The sequence below is a fragment of the Bos indicus genome, chromosome 9 (assembly GCF_029378745.1).
Source record: "Bos indicus isolate NIAB-ARS_2022 breed Sahiwal x Tharparkar chromosome 9, NIAB-ARS_B.indTharparkar_mat_pri_1.0, whole genome shotgun sequence".
Classification (NCBI taxonomy): Eukaryota; Metazoa; Chordata; class Mammalia; order Artiodactyla; family Bovidae; genus Bos; species Bos indicus.
In genome coordinates, this window is record NC_091768.1 from 3,263,433 (window position 1) to 3,279,947 (window position 16,515).

The window sequence follows — 16,515 nt, forward strand, 5'->3', positions numbered from 1 at the left end:
AATTTTACAAATAATTGAAAATATTCACAGGTAAACGGACAATTTTTCTATAAAGCTGATATTGAAAAAAATAAAATGACAAAATATGCTTTCTCTTTCTGCTATCCATTAGCAATTTGATTTTAGAAATGTTTGAACTTGTGAAGAATGACTGAAAATAATACAGTATCTCAGGAAGGTTTTGGAATTTTAGTGAAGAATTTTGTAAGTTTTTATTGCATCTCATTCAAAACCAGCTACAAGTAATTGACAATAAAAACAATAAGTTAGGGACAAGGATAATTTTCTGAAAGTTTTAGTTAATTATTCTTATTTTCAAGGCATTAAAACTTGTCCCTCTACAATACAATGAAGACACTTAACAAGTTCAACGACTTCAAAACTGCTCGAGATTATAAATGTTATAATTGAGCTTTGTAATATCTACACCTGTGGGATACAACATTTGAAGGAGACCCTATGTTTCAAAGATTAATTTTGGCAGGATATAATGGAACTCAAACACAGCAACATCAGATTTTTCAAACATCCAAAAGAATCATATGTAGAGATCACTTATTTCATTAGGATTCTCTGAAAATGTTTGCAAAAATAACTCTGAAAAGAATAAAAATATAACTCCTATGGAAATACTTTATTGATGTATTTTAGGCAAAAATAAATAAAATTGAGAATATTTAACACTACCATATTTTCATTTGAGATGAACAGGAACCTCAGCATGTGACTTCTTTGGTGGCACAGAGTGTTTGCATACAATGTGGGGAAAACTGGGTTCGATCCCTGAGTCAGAAAGATCCTCTGGAGAAGGAAATGGCAACCCACTCCAGTACTCTTGCCTGGGAAATCCCATGGATGGAAGAGCCTGGTAGGCTACACTCCGTGGAGTCACAGAGTCGTACACGACTGAGCGACTTCACTTTCACCTTCACTTTCAACATGTATTCAGTGAAAATGTGTTCAATTAAGAGAGCATAGAAGGGTCAATTGAAACTATTAACAAGTTCAAATTTATTAATCATAAATGCAGTTTTTAAGATGGTATAGGTAGAGTTCCAAAAAATTACAACTGTAAGATCATATTGAAAAAAATACTCATTCTTCAGGAAAAAAAAAAAAAAAAGTATACATAGCTTCTCTTATATCATTTGTAATATTTCAGAAAATCAATTTAAAATATGTTTTAAAATGTCCTTTAGATTTGCAGAGGACAAATTGCAATATTTTCTTTGGAAATTATATGATTAAAAGTAAATTTTGAATAGAGATACTTTATATGTCTGTCTATTTAATGAAATCAATTTGCCAGAGAATAAAAAACATTTCAAATATTTATGGAGGTCTTTTAGCTACCTCTTCTGTCAGAAAGGGGCTTCCATTGTGGCTCATATGGTAAAGAATTTGCCTGCAGTACGGGAGACCTGGGTTCAATCCTTGGGTTGGGAAGATCCTCTGGAGAAGGGAAAGAATACCCACTCCAGAATTCTGGCCTGGAGAATTCCGTGGACTGTATAGTTCATGGGGTCACAAAGAGTTGGACACAACTGAGCAAATTTCATTTTCACTTTCTGTCCAAAAAATACCATGTTTTGGAAGATGAATTATATGGTCTTCATACATCTGCAGGATGTGGTAAGATATTAAAAAACATCTTTCCGCTCATATCCTATCTCAAGAAAATAAATTACCTGAGAAAAAAGCCCTGCAAACATTTCTTTAAGACAGTTGTACTCACAGCATACCAAACCCTCTTATTATAGGCAATGACTGATACACAAGATGATAAATACCAAAATTAGATTGATTATATTATTTGCAGTCAAAGATAGAGAAGCTCTATACAGTCAGCAAAGATAAGACCAGGAGTGAACTGTGGCTCAGACCTTGAATTTCTTATTGCCAAATGCAGAATTAAATTGAAGAAAGTAGGGAAAACCAATAGATCATTCAGGTATGACCAAAATCAAATCCCATATGATTATACAGTGAAGGTGACAAATAGATTCAAGGGATTAGACCTGGTAGACAGAGTGCCAAGAACTATGGACTGAGGTTCCTGACATTGTACAGGGAACAGTGATCATGACCATCCTCAAGAAAAAGAAATGCAAAAAGGAAAAAATCATTGTCTGAAGAGACTTTATAGATAACTGAGAAAAGAAGAGACGTGAAAGGCAAAGGATAAAGAGAAAGATATACCCATCTGAATGCAGAGTTCCAAAGAATAGTGAGGAGAGATAAGAAAGGCTTCCTCAGTGATCAATGCAAAGAAATAGAAGAAAACAATAGAATGGGAAAGACTAGAGATCTCTTCAAGAAAACTAGATATATTAAGGGAATATTTCATGCAAAAATGGGCACAATAAAGGACAGATATTATATGAACCTAACAGAAGCAGAAGATATTAAGAAGACGTGGCAAGAATACACAGAAGAACTATACAAAAAATATATTTATGACCAAGATAACCACGAATGTGTGATCACTCACCTAGAGCAAGACATCCCAGAATGTGAAGTCAAGTGGGCCTTATGAAGCATCACTATGAACAGAGCTAGTGGAGGGGATAGAATGCCAGTTGAGCTATTTCAAATCTTAAAAGATGATGCTACAAAAGTGCTGCACTAAATATGCCTGCAAATCTGAAAAACTCAGCAGTGGACAGAGTACTGGAAAAGTCATTTTTCATTCCAACCCCAAAGAAAGATAATGCCAAAGAAATGTTCAAACTACTGTGCAATTGCACTCATCTCACATGCTAGCAAAGTAATGCTCAACATTCTCCTAGCCAGGCTTCAACAGTATGTGAACCATGAATTTCAAGATGTTCAAGGTAGATTTAGAAAAAGCAGAAGAATGAGAGATCAAATTGCCAACATTCATTAGATCATCGATAAAGCAAGAGAGTTCCAGAAAAGCATCTACTTCTGCTTTATTAATTACGCTGAAGTCTTTGTCTGTGTAGATCACAACAAACTGTGAAAAAATTCTTCAAAAGATGGGAATACCAGACCACCATACCTGCCTCATGAGAAATCTGTATGCAGGTAAAGGAGTAATAGTTAGAACTTGATATATAACAATGGACTGGTTCCAAATCTGGAAAGGAGTACATCAAGGCTGTATACTGTCACCCAACTTATTTAACTTATATGCAGAGTACATCATGTGAAACGTCAGGCTAAATGATGCACAAGATGGAATAAAGATTGCCAGAAGAAATATCAATAACCTGAGATACAAAGATGACACCATCCTTATGGAAGAAAGCAAAGAGCCTCTTGATGAAAGTGAAAAAAGATAGTGAAAAACTTGGCTTAAAATTCAACACTCAGAAAACCAAAATCATGACATCTGGTCCCATCACTTTATGGCAAATAGATGGGGAAACAATGGAAACAGTGAGAGACTTCAGTTTTGGGGGCTCCAAAATCACTGAAGATGGTGAATATAGCCATGAAATTGAAAGGTGCTTGCTCATTGGAAGAAAAGCTATGACCAACCTAGACAGCATATTAAAAAGCAGAGACATTATTTTGCCAACAAAGTTCCATCTAGTCAAAGCTATGATTTTTCCAGTAGTCTTGTATGGATATGAGAGTTGGACTATAAAGTAAGCTGAGCACTGAAGAATTGATGCTTTTGAGCTGTGGTGCTGGAGAAGATTCTTGAGTCCCTTAGACTGCAAGGAGATCCAACCAATCAATCCTAATGGAAATCCGACCTGAATTTTCATCAGCTGAAGCTGATTTTCAATACTTTGGCCATCTGATGTGAACTGACTCATTTGAAAAGACCCTGATGCTGGGAATGTTTGAAAGCCAGAGGAGAAGGGGACAACAGAGGATAAGATGGTTGGATGGCATTACCGACTTGATGGACATGAGTTTAATTAAGCTCCAGGAGTTGATGATGGACAAGGAAGCCTGGGGTGCTGCAGTCCACTGTGTTGTAAAGAGTTGGACACAACTAAGCAACTGAACTGAACTGAACTGATACACTCTACTAAACTTTCAAATCTATCTCAACTATGGTAGGTGGAAGGATGTGTAAGAGAAACATTTGGAGCTATCACTCCTGACAGTTTGAGAAACACATAACTTTTACTTTTACCAGGAAAGGATTCTTTAGGTATCTACACATGACAGGAGACACAGTTGACCCAAATAATTTTTAAATATACTGATGGTCAGGTATATTTCTCAGAATATGAAAACTATAGGAGAGATCAAAGATGAGATAAGAATGGTTTAAACACAATTTCATTGTCAAATATTTAATGAAAAGTTAAAAAAAAGTACTATTGGTTTCAACAATAATTTTGTTTCACATCTTTAAATTCATTCAAGAAGGAATAAAACTTTTTTATTCTTTATGAAAGGGAAATTGCCAGAAATGACTTGTTATATAAGCAGAAACAGATACAAGTTTGCAAATATGTGCAAAATATACAGTATTTCTAAATCAGTGTTTGTACCTAAGAATAAAATATATTTTATGATAATAAGACTGTTTAACCTGTGTCCAGATTCTCCATATATTATGAAATATGTAGCAAAATAATTAATTGTTAACCAAATTGATCTCTTAATTTTATCCCTAAAAAGTCTGAGTATATAATCACTAAGCTTGTATTCATCAGTAATAATTGAAACATTTCAAGTTTAAGTTGAAATAAATGACTAAATTAAAACTATTTGTGTGTATGTATATATACATACATGTGAATTTTTACCTGAAAATGGTTCCTCACATTCACAAAGGAAGATACTTGCACCAATATTTCTATAGTTCCCATGGAAGCAGGTATGTCATTGCCATTGGCCAATTATTTCTGAATAAGTTAGATTTTTCCTAAATTCTTTCATTGGTAATATCATAACATTTTAAAAAAAAAGTAATATTAATTTAGAAATAGTGCCTCATGAAGATGGATTTAAGTGGAAACAAAATTAATTTCAGTAAATTTAATCTCTTTTTTTCTATCCTCTTACCACAAGACAGGGCTTCCCAAGTGACACTAGTAATAAAGAACCTACCAATGCAGGAAACATAAGAGCCTCAGGTTCAATCACTGGGTTGGGAAGATCACCTGGAGGAGGACATGGCAGTCCACTCCAGTGTTCTTGCCTGGAGAATCCCATGGACAGAGGAGCCTGGTGGGCTACAGTCTATGGGATCGCAAAGATTTGGACACAACTGAGTATACACACACACACACCAAATGACACTATTAAAAATACTTTGATGATTGTTGGTATTTGGGCTTTAGCTAATTTTTATGATAATCTGAATGTGTTAATTCAGATTACAATAACACTTTATCTGAATTTAACAATTCAGTAAAAAAATTATCTGAATGTGTTAATTATGTTTTGGGAATAGATAACTACATGTAAGTCCCAGTTTTTCAACATACACTGGTAACATTGCAGTGGTAATATACAAAATGACACATTCAAATGTTTGTTGTGTTTTAGCCCTACCATGTAGCCACAGTAATGACTCAAACAAGGAAAATACAAAGGTATTATAACATGTGAAGAAAAACTAGGGCATGAAGTTTCAGTCAAGCAAGAAAAAATAACCACTAGAATTCTGCTCCACAGCATTACACTTCAAAATATTATGTCAAATAATAATATATTTTATACTTAAAATTTTGTTCTAAGAGGATGGATCTCAAACTGATTATTTCCAGAGTAAAATCCAATCAATGAAATAAAGCCTAATCTAAAATTCTTTGGAAAAATAGAAAAGACTTCTTGGATTCTCAGAAGCTATGCACAAATTTTTAAATTTTCATTTTCTAGCTGCTATACAGTAATCCAAGTCTATGCCCCAACCAGTAACGCTGAAGAAGCTGAAGTTGAATGGTTCTATGAAGACTTACAAGACCTTTTAGAACTAATACCAATAAAAGATATCCTTTTCATTAAGGGGAATGGAATGTAAAAGTAGGAAGTCAAGAAACACCGAGAGTAACAAGCAAATTTGGCCTTGGAGGACTGAAGGAAGCAGGACAAAGGTTCATAGAGTTTTGCCAAGAGAATGCACTGGTCATAGCAAACACCCTCTTCCAACAACACAAGAGAAGACTCTACGCATGGACATCACCAGATGGTCAACACCGAAATCAGACTGATTATACTCTTTGCAGCCAAAGAAGGAGAAGGTCTATAGAGTCAGTAAAAATGAAACCAGGAGCTGACTGTGGCTCAGATCATGAACTCCTTATTGCCAAATTCAGACTTAAATTGAAGAAAGTAGAGAAAACCACTAGATCATTCAGGTATAACATAAATCAAATCCATTATGATTATACAGTGGAAGTGAAAAATAGATTTAAGGGCCTAGATCTGATAGATTCCCTGATGAACTATGGACAGAGGTTTGTAACATTATACAGGAGACAGGAATCAAGACCATCCCCATAGAAAAGAAATGCAAAACAGCAAAATGGCTGTCTGGGGAGGCCTTATAATTAGCTGTGAAAAGAAGAGAAGCAAAAGATAAAAGGAAAGATATAAGCATCTGAATGCAGAGTTTCAAAGAATGGCAAGGAGATATAAGAAAGCCTTCTCAGCAATCAATGCAAAGAAATAGAGGAAAACAACAGAATGGAAAAGACTAGAGATCTCTTAAAGAAAATTAGAGATGCCAAGGGAACATTTCATGCAAAGATGGGCTCGACAAAGGACAGAAATGGTACGGACCTGACAGAAGCAGAAGATATTAAGAAGAGGTGGCAAGAATACACAGGAGACCTGTACAAAAAAAGATCTTCATGACCCAGATAATCACGATGGTGTGATCACTCACCTAGAGCCAGATATCCTGGAACGTGAAGTCAAGTGGGCCTTAGAAGCCATCACTACGGACAAAGTTAGTGGAGGTGATGGAATTCCAGTTGAGCTATTTCAAATCCTGAAAGATGATGCTGTGAAAGTGCTGCATTCCATTTGCCAGAAAATTTGGAAAACTTGGCAGTGGCCACAGTACTGGAAAAGGTCAATTTTCATTCTAATCCCAAAGAAAGACAATGCCAAAGAATGTTCAAACTACTGAACAATTGCACGCATCACACACGCTAGTAAAGGAATGCTCAAAATTCTCCAAGTCAGGCTTTAGCAATATGTAAAAGGTGAGCTTCCAGATGTTCAAGTCGGTTTTAGAAAAGGAAGAGGAACCAGAGATGAAATTGCCAACATCTGCTGGATCCTCGAAAAAGCAAGAGAGTTCCAGATAAATATCTATTTCTGCTTTATTGACTATGCCAAAGACTTGTGTGGATCACAATAACTGTGCAGAATTCTGGAAGAGGTGGAAATACCAGACCACTTGACCTGCCTCTTGAGAAACCTGTATGCAGGTCAGGAAGCAACAGTTAGAACTCGACATCGAACAGGCTGATTCCAAATAGGGAAAGGAGTACTTCAAGGCTGTAAATTGTCACCCTGCATATTTAACTTATATGCAGAGTACATCATGAGAAACGCTGGGCTGGAAGAAGCACAAGCTGGAATCAAGATTGCCGGGAGAAATATCAATAACCTCAGATATGCAGATGACACCACCCTTATGGCAGAAAGTGAAGAGGAACTAAAAAGCCTCTTGATGAAAGTGACAGAGGAGAGTGAAAAACCTGGCTTAAAGCTCAACATTCAGAAAATAAAGATCATGGTATCTGGTCTCATTACTTCATGGGAAATAGATGGGGAATTGTGGAAACAGTCAGACTTTATTTTTGGGGGCTCCAAAATCACTGCAGATGATAATTGCTGCCATGAAATTAAAAGATGCTTACTCCTTGGAAGGAAAATTATGATCAACCTAGATAGCATATTAAAACACGAGACATTACTTTGCCAACAAAGCTCCATCTAGTCAAGCCTATGGTTTTTCCAGTGGTCATGTATGGATGTGAGAGTTGGACTATGAAGAAAGCTGAGCGCCGAAGAACTCATGCTTTTGAACTGTGGCGTTGGAGAAGACTCCTGAGAGTCCCTTAGACTGCAAGGAGATCCAACCAGTCCATTCTGAAGGAGATCAACCCTGGAATTACTTTGGAGGGAATGATGCTGAAGCTGAAACTCCAGTACTTTGGCCACCTCATGTGAAGAGTTGACTCATTGGAAAAGACTCGGATGCTGGTAGGGATTGGGTACAGGAGGAGAAGGGGAAAACAGTGCATGAGATGCTGGACGGCATCACCGAGATGATGGACATGAATTTGAGTGAACTCCGTGAGACGGTGATGGACAGGGAGGCCTGGTGTGCTGCAGTTCATGGGGTCCCAAAAAGTCAGACATGACTGAGCAACTGAAGTGAACTGATATCTTTTTCCAAATCCCATTTGTACAAGCTATGTTTTGATATACCAAAAGCCCAAACATTGCATAGCATGTATCTATGCAATTAATTGCACAGAATTGCACATATCCTTCACGGAGGAATGTGTCTACAAAATTTCAGTTCAGTTCAATTCAGTTACTCAGTCATGTCCGACTATTTGCGACCCCATGAATCGCAGCACGCTAGCCCTTCCTGTCTATCACCAACTCCCAGAGTTCATTCCGACTTACGTCCATCGAGTCAGTGATGCCATCCAGCCATCTCATCCTCTGTCGTCCCCTTCTCCTCCTGCCCCCAATCCCTCCCAGCATCAGCGTCTCCTCCAAAGAGTCAATTCTTCACATGAGGTGACCAAAGTACTGGAGTTTCAGCTTTAGCATCATTTCTTCCAAAGAAATCCCAGGGCTGATCTCCTTCAGAATGGACTGGTTGGATCTCCTTGCAGTCCAAGGGACTCTCAAGAGTCTTCTCCAACACCACAGTTCAAAAGCATTAGTTCTACGGCGCTCAGCTTTTGTCATAGTCCAACTCTCACATGCATACATGACCAGAGGAAAAACCATAGCCTTGACTAGATGGACATTTGTTGGCAAATAATGTCTCTGCTTTTCAATATGCCATCTATTTTGGTTATAACTTTTCTTCCAAGGAGTAAGCGTCTTTTAATTTCATGGATACAGTCACCATCTGCAGTGATTTTGGAGCCCCACAAAATAAAGTCTGATACTGTTTCCACTGTTTCCCCATCTATTTCCCATGAAGTGATGGGACCGGATGCCATGATCTTCGTTTTCTGAATGTTGAGCTTTAAACCAACTTTTTCACTCTCCTCTTTTACTTTCATCAAGAGACTTTTTAGTTCCTCTTTGCTTTCTGCCATGAGGATGGTGTTATCTACATTTCTGAGGTTATTGATATTTCTCCTGGCATTTTTGACTCCAGCTTGTGCTTCTGCTTCCAGCCCAGAGTTTCTCATGATGTACTCTGCATAGAAGTTAAATAAGCAGGGTGACAATATACAGTCTTGACATACTTCTTTTCCTATTTGGAACCAGTCTGTTGTTTGATATCGAGTTCTAACTGTTGCTTCCTGACCTGCATACAAATTTCTCAAGAGGCAGGTCAGGTGGTCTGGTATTCTGATCTCCTTCAGAATTTTCCACAGTTTATTGTGATCCACAAAGTCAAAGTATTGGCATAGTCAATAAAGAAGAAATAGATGCTTTCCTGGAACTCTCTTGCTATTTCAATGATCCAGTAGCTGTTGGGAATTTCATCTCTGGTTTCTCTGCCTTTTCTAAAACTGGCTTGAACAACTGAAAGTTCACAGTTCATGTATTGCTGATGCCTGTCTTGGAGAATTTTGAGCATTACTTTACTAGCGTGTGAGATGAGTGAAATTGTGCGGTAGTTTGCACATTCTTTGGCATTGCCTTTCTTTGGGATTGGAATAAAAACTGACATTTTCCAGTCCTGTGGCCACTGCTGAGTTTTCCAAATTTGCTGGCATATTGAGTGCAGCACTTTCACAGCATCATCTTTCAGATTTTGAAATAGCTCAACTGGAATTCCTTCACCTCCACTAGCTTTGTTCATAGTGATGGTTTCTAAGGCCCACTTGACTTCACATTCCAGGATGTCTGGCTCTAGGTGAGTGATCACACCATCGTGATTATCTGGGTCATGAAGATCTTATTTGTACAGTTCTTCTGTGTATTCTTGCCACCTCTTCTTAATATCTTCTGCTTCTGTCAGGTCCGTACGATTTCTGTCCTTTATCGAGTCCATCTTTGCATGAAATATTCCCTTGGTATCTCTAATTTTCTTGAAGAGATCTGTAGACTTTCCCATTCTGTTGTTTCCCTCTATTTCTTTGCATTGATTGCTGAGGAAGGCTTTCTTAACTCTTCTTGCTATTCTTTGGAACTCTGCATTCAGATGCTTATATCTTTCCTTTTCTCCTTTTCTTTTTGCTTCTCTTGTTTTCACAGCTATAAGGCCTCCCCAGGCAGCCATTTTTCTTTTTTGCATTTATTTTCCATGGGCATGGTCTTGATCGCTATCTCCTGTACAATGTTACAAACCTCAGTCCATAGTCCATCAGGCACTCTATCAGATCTAGTCCCTTAAATCTATTTCTCACTTGCACTGTATAATCATAAGGGATTTTATTTAGGTCATACTGAATGGTCTGGTGGTTTTCCCTACTTTCTTCAATTTAAGTCTGAATTTGGCAATAAGGAGTTCATGGTCTGAGCCACAGTCAGCTCCTGGTCTTGTTTTTGCTGACTGTATAGAGCTTCTCCATCTTTGGCTGCAAAGAATATAATCAGTCTGATTTCAGTGTTGACCATCTTGTGATGTCCATGTGTGGAGTCTTCTCTTGTGTTCTTGGAAGAAGGTGTTCGCTATGACCACTGCATTTTCTTGGCAAAACTCTATTATTCTTTGCCCTGCTTCATTCTGTACTCCAAGGCCAAATTTTCCTGTTACTCCACATGTTTCTTGACTTCCTACTTTTGCATTCCAGTCCCCTATAATGAAAAGGACATCTTTTTTGGGTGTTAGTTCTAAAAGGTCTTGTAGGTCTTCATAGAACTGTTCAACTTCAGCTTCTTCAGCATTACTGGTTGGGGCATTGACTTGGATTACTGTGATATTAAATGGTTTGCCTTGGAAATGAACAGAGATCATTCTGTCATTTTTGAGATTGCATCCAAGTACTGCATTTCAAACTCTTTTGTGGTCCATGATGGCTACTCCATTTCTTCTGAGGGATTCCTGCCCGCAGTAGTAGATATAATGGTCATCTGAGTTAAATTCACCCATTCCAGTCCATTTTAGTTCTCTGATTCCTAGAATGTCGACGTTCACTCTTGTCATCTCTTGTTTGACCACTTCCAATTTACCTTGATTCATGGACCTGACGTTCCAGGTTCCTATGCAATATTGCCCTTTACAGCATCAGACCTTGCTTCTATCATGAGTCACGTCCACAACTGGGCACTGTTTTTGCTTTGGCTCCATCCCTTCATACTTTCTGGAGTTATTTCTCCACTGATCTCCAGTAGCATAGTGGGCACCTACTGACCTGGGGAGTTCCTCTTTCAGTACCCTATCATTTTGCCTCTTCATACAGTTCATGGGGTTCTCAAGGCCAGAATACTGAAGTAGTTTGTCATTCCCTTCTCCAGTGGACCACATTCTGTCAGACCTCTCCACCATGACCTGCCCATCTTGGGTGGCCCCAAGGCATGGGTTAGTTTCACTGTGTTAGACAAGGCTGTGGTCCTAGTGTGATTATATTGACTAGTTTTCTGTGAGTATGGTTTCTGTGTGTCTGCCCTCTGTTGTCCTCTTGCAAAACCTACCATCTTATTTGGGTTTCTCTTACCTTGGACGTGGGGTATCTCTTCATGGCTGCTCCAGAAAAGTGCTACGGCTGCTCCTACCTTGGACAAAGGGTATCTCCTCACTGCCACCCCTTCTGACCTTGAACATGGAATAACTCCTCTAGGACCTCCTGTGCCCGTGCAGCCACCGCTCCTTGGAGGTGGGGTTGCTCCTCCGGGCTGCCGCCCTTAACCTCTGATGCAGGGTCGCTCCTCTCCACTGCCGCCCCTGAACTCGGAGGTGGGGTAGCTCCTCTCGACTGTTCATGCACCATGGCAGCCTGGCACTCTTGGCCACTGCCCCTGACCTCGAATGTGGGGTAGCTGCCCACGCTAAATTTTCAGGCTCTAACAAAATTCCAATGGACAAATGTCCTTACAAAACCATTTCACATAAATTTGCAATAGCCCTGTCACCGAGTATAATGAAATTTTAATTTATATATTTTTTGGCTTTATTTTTTTTTTTAACTTTACAATATTGTATTGGTTTTGCCATATATCAAAATGAATCCGCCACAGGTATACATGTGTTCCCCATCCTGAACCCTCCTCCCTCCTCCCTCCCCATACCATCCCTCTGGGTCTTCCCAGTGCACCAGCTCCAAGTATCCAGTGTTGTGCATCGAACCTGGACTGGCGACTCATTTCATATATGATATTATACATGTTTCAATGCCATTCTCCCAAATCATCCCACCCTCTCCCTCTTCCACAGAGTCCAAAAGACTGTTCTATACATCAGTGTCTCTTTTGCAGTCTCATACACAGGGTTATTGTTACCATCCTTTCTAAATTCCATATATATGCATTAGTATACTGTATTGGTGTTTTTCTTTCCGGCTTACTTCACTCTGTATAATAGGCTCCAGTTTCATCCACCTCATTAGAACTGATTCAAATGTATTCTTTTTAATGGCTGAGTAATACTCCATTGTGTATATGTACCACTGCTTTCTTATCCATTCATCTGCTGATGGACATCTAGATTGCTTCCATGTCCTGGCTATTATAAACAGTGTTGCGATGAACACTGGGGTACAGGTGTCTTTTTCAATTCTGGTTTCCTCAGTGTGTATGCCCAGCAGTGGGATTGCTGGATCATAAGGCAGTTCTATTTCCAGTTTTTTAAGGAATATCCACACTGTTCTCCATAGTGGCTGTACTAGTTTGCATTTACACCAACAGTGTAAGAGGGTACCCTTTTCTCCACACCCTCTCCAGCATTTATTGCTTGTAGACTTTTGGATCACAACCATTCTGACCAGTGTGGGATGCTACCTCATAGTGTTCTGATTTGCATTTCTCTGATAATGAGTGATGTTGAGCATCTTTTCATGTGTTTGTTAGCCATCTGTATGTCTTCTTTGGAGAAATGTCTATTAAGTTCTTTGGCCCATTTATTGATTGGGTCATTTATTTTTCTGGAATTGAGCTGTAGGAGTTGCTTATACATTTTTGAGATTCGTTGTTTGTCAGTTGCTTCATTTGCTATTATTTTCTCCCATTCTGAAGGCTGTCTTTTCACCTTGCTTATAGTTTCCTTTGTTGTGCAGAAGCTTTTAAGTTTAATTAGGTCCCGTTTGTTTATTTTTCCTTTTATTTCCAATATTCTGGGAGGTGGGTCATAGAGGATCCTGCTGTGATGTATGTCAGAGAGTGTTTTGCCTATGTTCTCCTCTAGAAGTTTTATAGTTTCTGGTCTTACGTTTAGATCTTTAATCCATTTTGAGTTTATTTTTGTGAATGGTGTTAGAAAGTGTTCTAGTTTCATTCTTTTACAAGTTGTTGACCAGTTTTCCCAGCACTACTTGTTAAAGAGATTGTCTTTAATCCATTGTATATTCTTGCCTCATTTGTCAAAGATAAGGTGTCCATATGTGCGTGGATTTATCTCTGGGCTTTCTATTTTGTTCCATTGATCTATATTTCTGTGTTTGTGCCTGTACCATACTGTCTTGACTGTGGCTTTGTAGTAGAGCCTGGAGTCAAGCAGGTTGATCCTCCAGTTCCATTCTTCTTTCTCAAGATAGCTTTGGCTATTCGAGGTTTCTTTGTATTTCCATACAAATTGTGAAATTATTTGTTCTAGCTCTGTGAAGAATACTGTTGGTAACTTGATAGGGATTGCATTGAATCTATACATTGCTTTGGGTAGTATACTCATTTTCACCATACTGATTCTTCCAAAATACCCCATTCACACCTATGGATAGATCAACTAAACAGAAAATTCACAAGGAAACACAAACTTTAAATGATACAATAGACCAGTTAGACCTAATTGATATCTAAAGGACATTTCATCCCCAAACAATGAATTTCACCTTTTTCTCAAGCACACATGGAACTTCTCCAGGATAGATCACATCCTGGGCCATAAATCTAGCCTTGGTAAATTCAGAAAAATAGAAATCATTCCAAGCATCTTTTCTGACCACAGTGCAGTAAGATTAGATCTCAATTACAGGAGAAAAACTATTAAGAATTCCAACAAATGGAGTCTGAACAACACACTGCTGAATAACCAACAAATCACAGAAGAAATCAAAAAAGTAATCAAAATTTGCATAAAAACAAATTAAAATGAAAACACAACAACCCAAAACTTGTGGGACACTGTAAAAGCGTCCTAAGGGGAAAATTCATAGCAATACAGGCATATCTCAAGAAACAAGAAAAAAGTCAAATAAATAACCTAACTGTACAGCTAAAGCAACTAGAAAAAGAAGAAATGAAGAACCCCAGGGTTAGTAGAAGGAAAGAAATCTTAAAAATTAGAGCAGAAATAAATGCAAAAGAAACAAAAGAGACCGTAGCGAAAATCAACAAAGCCAAAAGCTAGTTCTTTGAAAGGATAAATAAAATTGACAAACCATTAGCCAGACTCATCAAGAAACAAAGGGAGAAAAATCAAATCAATAAAATTAGAAATGAAAACGGAGAGATCACAACAGACAACACAGAAATACAAAGGATCATAAGAGACTACTATCAGCAATTATATGCCAATAAAATGGACAACGTGGAAGAAATGGACAAATTCTTAGAAAAGTACAACTTTCCAAAACTTAATCAGGAAGAAATAGAAAATCTTAACAGACCCATCACAAGCATGGAAACTGAAACTGTAATCAGAAATCTTCCAGCAAACAAAAGCCCAGGTCCAGACAGCTTCACAGCTGAATTCTACCAAAAATTTAGAGAACAGCTAACACTATCCTACTCAAACTCTTTCAGAAAATTGCAGAGGAAGGTGAACTTCCAAACTCATTCTATGAGGGCACCACCACCCTAATACCAAAACCTGACAAAGATGCCACAAAAAAAGAAAACTACAGGCCAATATCACTGATCAACATAGATGCAAAAATCCCTAACAAAATTCTAGCAATCAGAATCCAACAATACATTAAAAAGATCATACACCATGACCAAGTGGGCTTTATCCCAGGGATGCAAGGATTCTTCAATATCCGCAAATCAATCAATGTAATACACCACATTAACAAACTGAAAAATAAAAAACATATAATTATCTCAATAGATGCAGAGAAAGCCTTTGACAAAATTCAACATCCATTTATGATAAAAACTCTCCAGAAAGCAGGAATAGAAGCAACATCAGATCAGATCAGATCATATTAGATCAGTCGCTCAGTCGTGTCTGACTCTTCGCAACCCCATGAATCGCAGCATGCCAGGCCTCCCTGTCCATCACCAACTCCCAGAGTTCACTCAGACTCACGTCCATCGAGTCAGTGATGCCATCCAACCATCTCATCCTCTGTCGTCCCCTTCTCCTCTTGCCCCCAATCCCTCCCAGCATCAGAGTCTTTTCCAATGAGTCAACTCTTCGCATGAGGTGACCAAAGTACTGAAGTTTCAGCTTTAGCATCATTCCTTCCAAAGAAATCCGATGGTTGATCTCCTTCAGAATGGACTGGTTGGATCTCCTTGCAGTCCAAGGGACTCTCAAGAGTCTTCTCCAAGACCACAGTTCAAAAGCATCAACTCTTCGGCTCTCAGCCTTCTTCACAGTCCAACTCTCACATCCATACATGATCACATGAAAAACCATAGCTTTGACTAGATGAAACTTTTTTGGCAAAGTAATGTCTCTCAACATAATAAATGCTTTATATGGAATTTTAATTTAATTTGTGAGAAGTTTTGCCCAGTTGTTGCTTTTCAGATTCCTTATAGACTGACATCCCTGTTCACTAATGCAGAACTCCTCATCCTTCATTTACCTCTAAGCAATCTCCAAAACAATGAAAATATATCAGTATGATTGTGTGCCAATATACTCCCATACATAACAGCTAAATACTAGTAGTATATTCAATAGTTCATTGTTTCAGTCCATGTGGTTGTAATGGGCTAAACTGTGACTCACCCACAACATTTTTATCTTGAAATCCTAATGCTTTTAACCTGATAGTGCGACTTCCCTGAAGACGGGGTCTTTGGAGAGATAGTAAAGATTAAATGATGTGACCAGTTTCAATTCAGTTCAGTTGCTCAGTCATGTCTGACTCTTTGCAATCCCATGGACTGCAACACCCCAGGCCTCCCTGTCCGTCACCAACTCCCAGAATTTATTCAAACCCATGTCCATTGAGTCAGTTTAGGTCCTGATCAAAAACGACTGATGTTCTTATGAGAAGAGGATGCACAGTTACCACAGAGGAAAGGAAGGTGAAGATACAGGGAGATGGCTGACAATGCACTGAAGAGAGGCCTCAGAGAAATCAGTCCTCTTGA

General features: G+C 38.4%; 1 protein-coding gene across 1 annotated transcript in view; it reads right to left on the minus strand.

Annotated features, from left to right (window-relative positions):
* Positions 1 to 16,515, minus strand: part of EYS (eyes shut homolog) — a 183,665-nt gene that overhangs the window by 164,427 nt on the left and 2,723 nt on the right. Inside the window, 1 exon segment of the mRNA XM_070796607.1 lies at positions 4,737 to 4,846. Coding sequence (XP_070652708.1) covers positions 4,737 to 4,846 — 110 coding nt within the window.